General features: G+C 22.5%; 6 protein-coding genes across 6 annotated transcripts; 4 read left to right on the top strand and 2 right to left on the bottom strand.

Moving 5' to 3' along the window:
* Nucleotides 1–689: 689 nt before the first annotated feature.
* Nucleotides 690–2,137, top strand: SRAE_X000171600 (Hypothetical protein; the record flags this gene model as incomplete). The annotated part of the gene is made up of 2 exons (XM_024652107.1): nt 690–1,988; nt 2,036–2,137. 2 exons carry the CDS (start codon nt 690–692, stop codon nt 2,135–2,137), a joined length of 1,401 nt encoding a protein of 466 aa, XP_024499184.1.
* An 887-nt stretch (nt 2,138–3,024) lies between these two features.
* On the top strand, nt 3,025–4,724 carry SRAE_X000171500 (MAM domain and Concanavalin A-like lectin/glucanases superfamily domain-containing protein; the record flags this gene model as incomplete). The annotated part of the gene is made up of 4 exons (XM_024652096.1): nt 3,025–3,085; nt 3,140–3,603; nt 3,647–4,564; nt 4,608–4,724. The coding sequence occupies 4 exons, from the start codon at nt 3,025–3,027 to the stop codon at nt 4,722–4,724; spliced, it is 1,560 nt and encodes a 519-aa protein (XP_024499183.1).
* Nucleotides 4,725–4,943: 219 nt separating this feature from the next.
* SRAE_X000171400 (NADH dehydrogenase [ubiquinone] 1 alpha subcomplex subunit 9, mitochondrial) lies at nt 4,944–6,267 on the bottom strand (the record flags this gene model as incomplete). The annotated part of the gene is made up of 2 exons (XM_024652085.1): nt 4,944–5,793; nt 5,861–6,267. The coding sequence occupies 2 exons, from the start codon at nt 6,265–6,267 to the stop codon at nt 4,944–4,946; spliced, it is 1,257 nt and encodes a 418-aa protein (XP_024499182.1).
* An 817-nt stretch (nt 6,268–7,084) lies between these two features.
* Nucleotides 7,085–8,006, top strand: SRAE_X000171300 (Glutamate--cysteine ligase regulatory subunit; the record flags this gene model as incomplete). The annotated part of the gene is made up of 3 exons (XM_024652074.1): nt 7,085–7,254; nt 7,305–7,710; nt 7,770–8,006. The coding sequence occupies 3 exons, from the start codon at nt 7,085–7,087 to the stop codon at nt 8,004–8,006; spliced, it is 813 nt and encodes a 270-aa protein (XP_024499181.1).
* Nucleotides 8,007–9,915: 1,909 nt separating this feature from the next.
* On the top strand, nt 9,916–11,177 carry SRAE_X000171200 (Required for meiotic nuclear division 5 homolog B; the record flags this gene model as incomplete). The annotated part of the gene is made up of 3 exons (XM_024652063.1): nt 9,916–10,362; nt 10,407–10,801; nt 10,853–11,177. The coding sequence occupies 3 exons, from the start codon at nt 9,916–9,918 to the stop codon at nt 11,175–11,177; spliced, it is 1,167 nt and encodes a 388-aa protein (XP_024499180.1).
* A 274-nt stretch (nt 11,178–11,451) lies between these two features.
* SRAE_X000171100 (Ras-like protein 2) lies at nt 11,452–12,404 on the bottom strand (the record flags this gene model as incomplete). Its single annotated transcript, XM_024652052.1, has 5 exons — nt 11,452–11,569; nt 11,616–11,843; nt 11,898–12,000; nt 12,096–12,183; nt 12,282–12,404. The coding sequence occupies 5 exons, from the start codon at nt 12,402–12,404 to the stop codon at nt 11,452–11,454; spliced, it is 660 nt and encodes a 219-aa protein (XP_024499179.1).

The following is a 12,404-nucleotide window of genomic DNA, read 5'->3' as shown; positions in this document are numbered from 1 at the left end:
AAAAATAATAATTATTATTGTTATTATATGATAATAAAAGTGAATTAAAAGAATTTTGTGTAATGGATAAAAATATTTTTATATTTTTTCAAAATGTATTAATTTATCAATCTAGTTTTAATTTTTATCATACCATCCAAACTTGACAATCTTTAAAGCTAAACCAGGAAAAAGAAGAAAGTAATAAAAATGTGCTTAAAAAAGAAAGTATGCGTTAAATCCTTTAAAAAATATCAATTGTGTATTAAAAGTACTCAATTTATTAATATCTACCTTTTATATAAATAAAAGTATTCATTGTTACAGACAAATCCAATATTAATATTTTACTATAATAAATAAATCAACAAAAATAACTAAAATTATAATATATAATGAAATATACATAATACATATAAATATTCATAACTTTAAATTTACCGGATCTTTAAAAATTTTTGTAATATTCAAGTCCACTTTTATAAAATTTTTGACCATGATATAAGAGTAACTAACTATTAATAGTTATCTCTTGTATTGTTTTCCAAGCCGGATTGCTTAACTTGATCCTATATATGTTTAAATTATTAGACTATGAAAGGATTACTAAAAAGAGGCATTGCTTTACATTTAAATAGTAGAGAAATATCCATACACATTTTCTAATTCAATATCATTTCACAAATAATTTTATTTTATTATTTCTCATTATGAAATTTTTTCTAAAAATTTATTTAATAAGTTTTTTAAAAATTATTTTTGGATGTCTTCCACCTGGTGGTTTATATAATCCATCATATTCATACTCTTATGGTTCTATACCACAGACATATTATGGTGCTAATTCATTATATTATCCTCATCATCGTACAGCATATAGGAGTCAACAAGCTCAAGCTGATACTGTTTTATCAGATGATTCTGGAAGTTTAAATTGTCCATCATTTTCAAAAAATTGTAAATGGTCAAATACTAATGAAGATGAATTGGAATGGAATATTTTAGCTGCATCTGATGAAGGATTACGTTATTTATCACAATTAACATCATTTAATAGTGCACCTGATCCTGATTCTGCTGCTGTTATTACAACAACTGGAGCACGTAATGTATGGGAAGCTGGTTATTTATTAAGTGATCCTATACCATGTATGAAAATTCCAATAACAGTAACAATTACTGCATGGAGATCACCATCAACTAATACAAATGAAGAACCACAATTACAAATTTGTGCAAGAAATGTTGGTACAACATATGCTCCAACTAATTGTCAACCAGTAACATTTAAAAATGGTATAACAACAACTGTTGAAATTCAACCACCAGAAGAAGGAAATAATGGTGTTCAATTAGTAATAATTGGAAATAATTTCAATTCACCTCATGGTAGTGCTTTATTTATTCAAGACATTCAAGTTGATAATGCAAATCAGGAGTGTGATGGTGAAACTGAAATACTTAGTAATACTTTAGATGATGGCAAAAATGTCTTTACAAAAGGAAGTCAAACATTTAATGTCAAGTCTTCAAAATTTAATAAAAAACCAAATAATCAAAAAAAATCATCCACTTCTAATAATATATTGGATGATATTTGTACTACATTATCCTGTAATCCGGCTCAATCATCTAATTGTAAATGGTATGCACAAGGAAAAGAATCATGGGAAAAAGGACAAAGTAATCGTCGTTCAAATCCTTTAACAGGTGTTCAATTATCACCAATTGAAGGAGAAAAATTTTTAGTTGCTTCTTTCCGTTCCAGAAAACCAGTATCTTATGTAATGTCTAGTGAAACTGTAACAATTCCTAGAGATTTAGGAAGAACACTTTATTATTGTTTCTATGAATTTATAAATACATTTGGAAGTAAAATATCACTTTGTCAAGATTCAGAAGGAAATAATTGTTTTTATGAAAGTCAAAATCCTAAAGCTTCTGATTTACTTGATAGAAATAGACAATGGAGCTACAATTGTGTTCCTTTACCTATTGGTCAATATGAAGTATGTTTATTTTATTTTATAATAATAATATTAAATTTTTTTTTTAGGTTTATCTTATTGGTTATAATAGTGGAGAAAATTTAGGAGACATTGGTTTCGCAGCTTCTAAAGTCACAACAGATGCAGAAGGACTTAATGATATCTGCTAATAAATTTGAAAATTTTTAAAAAAAAAAAAAAGAAAATGAAAAAAGATTTTACTATATGATTAAAATAATTTATTGTAAATTTATATTTCATTTAATCTAACTTTATAATGTTAAACAAAATTTATATATCTTTAATGTCATTGCAAATGTTATATATTTTACTTGATAAACTATATATGTACTTAACATAATAATTATTTAAATTATAAATTAACTTACTTTTATTTTCTTTATACTTAGATATAAAATTTTAAAAGAATGTTATTTAATGATTGAAAGATTTATTATTCTTATAATATGTTACATCTGAATTATCTTTTCAAATATGAGTCTTCCGACCTACAAATAAGCCATTTCATATGAAGAGTAAAATATATCTTTATAAATAATGGTTTATGAGTAATAATAATTATTTATAAAAAGTTCTTTTCAAATGTTAATCTTCACCTAAATTTAAATAACTGTATCAATATATTTGTAAATAAATGCAATTTTCTTACAGAACATTATTAAAATCCAAAAGATCAAGTGGATATTATAAATAAACAGAATATTAAGAAACAATAAGAAATAAAGATTATTCTGGCTAAGAAATAATAATCATTTCAAAGTATCATTAAAAATTTTAACTTTTATTTTTATTCTTTTTAAAAATTTTACTATTTAAAGATTGTTAACATTTAATTTATTTCTAAAGTATTATAAATTATTATTTTGTTTTTTTTTATTCTATAATTATTATGAATCCTATAATAAAAAAATTATTTTTTCATTATATTATTTCTTTTTTAATATTAATTATACCAAATATAACTTTATGTTGTATTAACCAGTATAGAAATATATATCCAGTGCAAAAATGTTGTCAAATACCATCAACATCACAAATGTTTTATCAAGAACCTATTATTGATAATGAATATAATTATAATAAGCATAAATTTGGTGGTTAGTTTGTTTTTATTTTTTAAAAAAATATTAATATTTATTTATAATTTAAAGGTGTTAAAACTATTCTAAAATCAAAAAATTATTTAGAATCAGAAAATTTTATTACACATGATAGTGATTTATCATGTTCTATTATGGAAGAATGTAAATGGTCAAATGATCAGGATGATGCATTAGATTGGATTATAATTGATAATGAAAATGGTTATGTAAAAAATTTACTACCAAAAAAATTTTTACAAAATAGTAATGAATATTTTTTGGTATCAACTAGTGAAAGACCATCATATGATAGTGCACATCTTATTAGTGATCCAATTAATTGCCAAAATACATATGGTTATTTATCATTTAAATGTTTTATATCTCAACCAAAAGATATTGGAAATCCTCCAATTTTAGAAATATGTACAAAAGTTATTAAACAAAAAGATTTAACAAATTGCCAAAGAGTACACACAAACCCAAATTATTATGTTCATAAAAAAATTCCTGAAATGGATTTACCATTTAGTGTATGTTATTAATAATAAATAAATGTTCAGTTTATTTTTTTAGATTGTCATTAGAGCATCAAATTTTAATAATCCAGTTGAGGGTGGTTTAGTTGTTATTCATGATATAAAATATGAAATAGGAAAAGAAGGAGTTATAAATAGTTGTGAATTAATAAATTCTTTAGATATTAATAATAATGATTTATCTTTATTAAATAATATCCCATCAGTTACTATTAATTATGAAACATTAAATCAAGAAGATAATCTAAATAATGAAAATTTTGTTAAAGAAATTGAACCTAACAATAGGATATATCCATTACCTAAAAATGAAAAAAATGATGTAATTGAATCAGTTGAATATGAAAATGAAAATGAACAATTAAAATTGTCAACAAAAAAAATAGATATAATAAAGAGTGAGGAAAATTTAATAGTTAATGATAAAAATAATATTTTACCATTACCAAAAATGATAGATAATAATAATAATAATAATATTAATGTTCAAAATTCAAATTACGATGAATCAAAAATGAGTTGTGATGTTATTAAATGTTCACCAGAAAGATTATCAAGAGAGACAAATTGTCTTTACAATAATTTTATTATTACATCTGATGGTGAAGAATCACTTGGTTCTGGATGGGAAGTAGTTCTCGTTAACGATTATCCATCAAGCCAATTAATGAATGAAAAATATTCTAGAAAAAATATTTTAATTGATAATTTATTTTTGACAGCTAATTTTTATGGTAATGATACACCAACATATATTTTTGAAAGTCCAAATGTTAATTTTGATGATTCAAAAGAATTATACTTATCATTTCAAAGGCATATATCAATAACAGGTGTTGAACTTGTTATTTGTGGTAATAAAAATGGTTCTAATTGTTTTTGGAGTAGTGAAGGAGATGAAATTAAAGATGAATGGATAATTGAACATGTACCTTTAATTCCAGAACTTTCAAATGTAAGAAAATATTATTAATAAATTTTATATTTATTATTTTTAGATTGTTTTTATTGCAAAGCCCAATTATAACGTGTCGCCGCAAACGATAGGTCAAGTTGGTTTATTTGACATCAAATTGTATATTAAAAAAAATGATTCATTAATACTCTATTGTTAACGGATATTTATTTACGTTAATTCTTATTTATATAGAGGTTAAATATTTATACCTTAATAACTTTAATAAAAAAATTATTTAAGATAATTTCAAAGAAGCTTTTCATTTATTCTTATTCCTAAATTAAATAAAAAAAAAATAATAGAGAAAAAATAAAGACTAATTTTCCAATAAATGTTAGAGTTTAAGCAAATATAAAACTTAACTTGTTCTTTAAACTTAAAAAATATTTACTGTAGTATTAATATTTTGAGGAATAAATTTTTTCTTTATAAGAGGTGGTGAACGTAAAGGAAGTGGTGGATCTGGTAATTCATTATAAGTTTGTTCATAATAATTAAAAAATGATCTTCTAGAAGCTTCTCTTCCAGCAACATATTCAAACTCTGTTAAACGATCAATTCCAAGATCTTTTAATGTTGGAACACCAGTTAATACATCATTAGTTCCTTCAACAACTTCCATCCATTCTTTAATTAATGGTGTTTCATATTTTAAAACTTTTTCTAAAATTTTACATGCTAATATATATGATTTAAATATAGGATCAAATTGTCCATGTCTTTTATAATGAAAATTAAATTTTTTTATACAATGAGCTTTTTTATATAGATAATCTATTAATTCAGATAATTTATAACAATATGGTCCTACAAATTCAAATGTCTTTCCAGCTGCTGTTGGATCAAACATTGCTAAACGTATACCTTTTGTTACATCATATTTATAAACTGGCATCTTATATGTTTTTTCACCAGCTTTATAAAGATAAACAGAGTCAAAAATTGTCTTACGAAATCTAGATACATAATAAAAAATAAAATGATCTTGATCACCAAACATTATTGATGGTCGAATAATTGTAGCTGATGGAAATTCTTCTCTTACAACAATTTCACCATGTCCTTTACTACGTAAAAAATTTGAACCACCTGGAATAAGAGAACCTTTTGGATCTGTTGTTGCATTTAAAGCAGAAATATGAATTAATCTTTCAACACCACATTCTCGTGAAAGTTTTGCAATTCTTCGTGCTCCTTCTACATGAGTATCAAAAAAATTATAATTCCTAAATTATATATTATACACATTTATATATTAATATATAAATATACATAAAATATAATAATACTAACCTTGTTTCAATACGTGTACCAATCATATTGATAACAATATTACTATATTTTATAGCATCAACAATAGATTTTTCATCTCTTAGTTCAAAAGGAACAAATAATATTTGTCCTGTTTCACCGGGTATTTTTAATTTTCGAATAAAATATGGTTCGCAACGATAAGGAATAACTATTTGATTTCCTGTTTTAGCAAGTTGATTAATAACACCATTTCCAAGTGAACCAGTTGCACCAAAAATTGTTACAACATTACCTGAAAATGATGCTCTACCACCGGATCCTCTTTTAAAAGATGCTTCAATACTTGATGGTTTTGGTTCTGGTGTTTTAGTTATATTACTACAAAATGAAGCATAATTTTTATAAAAAATTTTTTCTATTCTTTGACAAGGTATATTAAATTTCATTATTATTACTTTTATTAAAGAAAAATTAAAATATTAATACAATAAATATAATATTCCAAATTTAATCTTTAAAAAAATATTGGAAAATATAAATATTATATGTTTCTCTGATAATGTATTGATATAACGTTTACAATTTATTGGCTACGTGCACATAGCTGTTTTTTTTATCCTTTTTAAAAAATGTCCATTAAGTGACGATAATCCAATATATTTTTAAAGACACCAGTACATCATTAGTACAATTTTATCATATTATTTTTTTGTTTATCATTTTTATCATTAAAAATCTTAAAATGTTATTATAAACTTTAAAATCAAAAATAAATATTTATACTTATATTATAATTGCAAATAATTTTTGTATGTTTAAATGTTATTTTTATAATAATATTATCTTTAAAAGATTTATTTAAAGTAAAAAGGAAAAAAAAATTGATTCTTAAGAAATTATCATACTTAATATATGATACATTTTCTTATTATTGATTCATTACATTTTATGCTAATACCAAAGGTAAATATATTACCAGTAAATACTTTAAAAATTTTTTTTTAACATTTTATATTATGTTTACTTTTTTTATTTACTAATTTATAATAATTATGATAATATATTGTTATATATCTGTCATCATTAAATAATATCATTTATTTTTGCAATAGTAAAGTGCAAAAACTTAAATATAATTTTTTAATATTAGAAAATTTTAAATAAACAATAACTTTTCTTATCGGCTTTTAATTTTTTTTACTATAATCAATATTTGACAATAATGTCACTGTTTTCTATAAAAATGAATAAATTTCAGGAAAAATGCTTAGTCCAACTATTCTTCAAAAACTCCAACCAATGAATAAATTTTATATTCATACGGGAAACTTAAATCAACTTGGTGATCTCAAGTTTAAAAGATTTAAGAATAGTGCTGAAGAGTTTAAAGCTTGTCTTGAATACTTACAACTTCCTGAAAATGCTGGTGTAGAGTAAGTTAATCTCTAGTTGATTTATAATAATAAAATATTATTATTTCAAGTGAACATGGTGTATTATTATTAAATTCTAAAACACTGTCAGAAGAGCCATTTGAAAGAGATGACTTAAAGATAACATTAAAAGTTTTTTTAAATGATTTTGACTTTTCGCAAATAGAAAAAGCAATTGATGGAACATTAATTGAATTAAAAACTGATAATATTGAACAATTAATTGTATCATTTCCACCATTTGTATGTGAAGATGATGTTACTGAAGAGGAAGAAGATAAAATGTTTCTTAAAAAAGTAATAAGTATATGGAGAGATTTAGAAAATTTTGTTTCTACATCTAAAGTTACTAATTTAGGTGTAGCTGATTTTAATGTTAATCAATTAAAACAATTATTTGATGAAGCAACTATCAAACCATGTGTTAATCATTTTAACATTGATTCATGTTGTGTTGTATGTTGTATATATTTTTAGTTATTCTAAATATATATATATATATATATTTTTTTTAGGTACCACCTGAACTTCATAAATATGCAGGGGATAATGATATACAGCTTTTGACTCATAATGATCCATCACCATTTCCAGTCGCAGAGGCATTTAAACAAATTTGTGAATTAAAATGCACATCACCACAATGTTGTAATACATTTAAACCAACTTGGGCAGCTAGATATACAACATGGGTTCGTAGAAGATCACTTATGGCTGCTAAAGGATATATTGTTGAATTTTCAGCAATTTGATAAAATATTGTCATAAAATATGACACTATATATTATCCTAAAATAATTTTTATAATATAAATTTCTACTACAAATTATTGTTAATTTTTGATGTAAAAATGATTTTTATCTTATAAATATATCTTTCCTTCTCTATTTATTTATCAAATACCTAAAGATAATGATAAAAAAAACTATCTTACTGTTATCAGGAACATTTTGAAATTTGATATCCTATAATAAAGGATATAATAAAATTTAATGTGAATCATATTTTTAATTAATTGAAATTATCTTATGATATTAATGACAAAATTAAATAGAGAAATGATTTTCTGTCAAGGTCTTTGTTCTATACTATCATTTAAATTTTATTTTAATAATAACATTTGATATTATCAATTTATATATTGTGGCTGTATCATCTAAGAACATACATACTTCTTTTATTCTAATTTATTAGACATATTTATATTAAAATAACAATTTGTTACATACATTCATAAATGTTGTGATTAGTCGTTATGAAGAAAAAAATGATTAAATTCATTAGTATACATTATATAAGTTCCACCTATTATATATTAGAAAAAATGTAAGTCATTAGATAAGGTCTTTTAAGTAGTATAAATATGGAAGAAAATATAATTTTAACCTGTTATATATTTTTAAACAATCTATAAATTAGATGGTAAGTTTTATTAGAAATCTTATATATTTTTTTCTGAATAGCAGCATAATTTTAATATATCTAAAATAAATATTAGAAACAATGGTATTAAAATGAAATATTTGCAGTATTATTATTTAACTTATTATATCAAAAGAATGAAAAATAGTTATTAAGTATTAAAAAGAAGAAAGTTAGTAATTATTATCTAACATTTTATGAAAACAATTTTATTAGGTTTTTAATGTCTAGTTGGAAGATAAAAGAATAAAAAAAACAATAGTTGTTAGAAAAAAAAAATTTGGATTTTCTTAGTTATTAATTTTAATTTAACAAAGAAGTATTAATTGATTTCAGTTATAATATACTTATAAAATTTTCAAATTACATTCTGTCAAAAATATTTTTTTACAACCTTGGTTTGAATGATGCAAATGTGAACTATTTGATTACTAAAACAAATTTATCTTTGTTTTTCAATATCATCTGCGGCTTCAAAAGTTGAAAAAAAAGAGATAGATGCATTTATTGTTTATATGTAATAATTTAAAAGGTGTATGTTATCCTCTTCATTCAACAACTTTAAGCACTAGTTTTATAATATAATTTATAATACTCCTCCCCCCATTATTCATCAACCTCACTAGCAAATGATTCATTTATATTAGTAGTCTCTTTTTACAGTTCTTCTTACCCATAATTATTATAAATCTTTTAGAATTTAAAGGATATTTATATATTTAATGAACATGTTTATAGATAGTTACTTGGTATTGTGATTTCAAATGGACTCCAGATTATTTTATAGACATCTGAGATCATTCTGAAATCACGATAACGATTAATTATCAAAAAAACGAAAAACCAATTTAATATGAAAAAAAGAATTACCAAATATTAAAGTTTGATAAATAATATCTTTAAAAACTACTTTTTTTTATTGTAAATATTATTCGTTATTATAAAAATAAAGTATTATATAAAACATTTGTTGTTAATATTTTAATAAATAATTTTAAGAGAGATAAAAAAAAAAGTTATTTATTATAATTATTATTAAGATATATTAATTTTCTTAAAGAATAATCAATATTAATAAGATAAATAAAAAATTTCATAAATAAATCTTACAACGAATGTATAAATGAAATTGGTGTTGTATGTCAGAATGTCATAAGAGAAGTTTGTTTTATATTTATTTTATAACTAATATTAGTTAATATTACTAGTATATCACACAATTTGTTTTCATTTATAGTTATGTTTGGTGTTAAAATAGAAGTTGAACAAATATTAAAAAGCTTAGATGATGAAACAAATAGTTTAAGAAATTCACTAAATGATTTTAAGAAAGTAAGTAATAACCTTATCAGTAATTTGGAAGTTTTGATTGACGATAATACAAGAAAAAATGAAAAAAATGGTACAAATAAAGTTGATAGTTCTTTAAAACATAGTTTGGATTCTTTTTCTGAAATTATTACAAGAGCAATAAATAGACAAGTTGAAGATCATAAAGATATGCACCAAAATCTCTCTAAATTAGGTAAAGTTATTGAGAAACAATTTATCGATGATTATAATGGTTTAATTAATAATCAAGAAGATATATATGATAATGAAGATTTATTAAAATGTGTAAATCAATTAGTTCATGAACATTTACTTAGTATTGGTGATATTGATGCTGCTGAACTGTTGACAAAGGTATTAAAAAAATTTTAAACTTTTTCTTTATTTATTATCAATAGGAAACAAAACTTGATCCAGATGGTCCAGATTATACTGAATTGTATCATGTTGAAACGATTGCAAATGAAATTTGTCAATATGATATAGAAAATGCATTAAATTATCTTCTTCATAAGCATAAAGATGAAAAAGAATTAATAAAAGATTTTAAACGTCTTTTAGCTCTTCAATATGTTGAACAAGGAAGAAAAAGTGATGCTGTAAAATTGACAAAAGAAATAGCAGCCATATCAGAGAGTGATGAAATAAATCAAGTTAAAGAATTAATGACAAAAATAATGTCATATCCTAATTGTAAAAATTGGGAAGCATTTAAAACAAAAGAAATTTATCAGGAATTAGCAAGTCGATTTGCCAAAGTAGCTGTTGGATTACCAGAACCATTACAAAAAGTGTAAGATTAAAAAAAAATTTTTTTTATTATTTTAGTAATTTTTTTCTTTAGCGTTGAGACAGGTGTTTCTCTTTTCCCTACTTTTATGAATACAAGAGAATTAATGAAAGCTAGAGGTAGAAATATATCTGAGGCTAACGAATTACCAATTGATGCTGCAGATCAAGATGAACCACAACATTCCGTATTTGTTTGTCCTGTCTTAAAATCAGCATCAGATTTTTCAAATTTACCAGTAAGATTAAATTGTGGACATGTTGTTGCAAAAGATGCATTAGATAGAATGGTAGTCACAAATAGGGCTAATAAAATCAAATGTATATATTGCCCCAAAGAGTCATATAAAGATGAAGCAAAACCACTATATTTATGTTAAAAATACTTGTCCAACTTAATTTTTTTCTTTTTATTAATTTAAAATACTGTTTTTACAAACTTATAATTAGCTTTATTTTTTTTTTCTTTTAATATTACAGCCATTTTTAATAATAAAATACATATTGGCTTACTTATTTGTATTTTATTTATATTATGTATACATAATTATATAACTTAAATTATTAATTAATATTTTAATTTGTTTCAATTTATTTACGATATATAAATTTATAAGTATTAAAAATATTTTTCAATTATTTTTATAAAAAAATTTATTGTATTATACAATTTTTCTTTTTTTTAGTTTTTTGAATTGTTTTAACTTTTTCTATTTCCTCTTGGCATGCCAAATCATTTTTTCCATACTGACGTTCCATTGTTTTATATCTTCTAAAAAAAATTATTTGTTTATTAAAAATTATGATATAAAAAATACCTTATAAGGCGTACCAAATCATGGAAAGCTTGATCAACATTCTGCCTTTTTTTGGCAGAACATTCTAAAAAAGGCACTTTATAAGTTTGCGTAAATCTTAATATATCTTCATCGGTTACAATTCTTTCTTCAATTAAATCTGTTTTATTTGCTATTAATATTATTGGATAGTCATCACGATCTTTCATTCGCCATATCAATCGAAATAATTTTTCTGCTTCAACAAAACTATAAAAATAAAATTTTTATTATTTTTACTATTATTATATAAAATTGATATACCTATTTTTATCAATTACTGAAAATACAATTAAAAATCCATCTCCACTTCTTAAATATTGCTCTCTCATATAACTAAATTCTTCTTGACCAGCTGTGTCAAGTACTAAAAATATTATTTAGTATATATTATATAAAACTCAAATGATTACATTTATTTTGTAATGCATTTTTAATATATTAAATAAACAAATGACATACCTTCTAATTTGCAGAGATCATCATCAATAAAACATTGTTTAGTGTATGAATCTTGAATTGTTGGATCATATTCTCGTATAAAGTATTGCTAAAAAAAAATGTCAATAAAAATTATATCTAATAATATTATATTATATATATATTATAATAAATATTATTATAAATTTTTTTTTTAAAAAAAATTACCTGTGTAAATTGAATAGTAAGTGCAGATTTTCCAACACCTCCACCACCAAGAACCACCAATTGATATTTTGGTTTTTTAGTTGCAGTTTCTGCTGAACTGGTTTTTGATGTATTTGGAGGCAT

Source organism: Strongyloides ratti, scaffold srae_chrx_scaffold0000002 (assembly GCF_001040885.1).
Source record: "Strongyloides ratti genome assembly S_ratti_ED321, scaffold srae_chrx_scaffold0000002".
NCBI classification, from domain to species: Eukaryota; Metazoa; Nematoda; class Chromadorea; order Rhabditida; family Strongyloididae; genus Strongyloides; species Strongyloides ratti.
The sequence above is the reverse complement of the archived record's forward strand: the minus strand, read 5'-3'. Positions and strand labels throughout refer to the sequence as shown.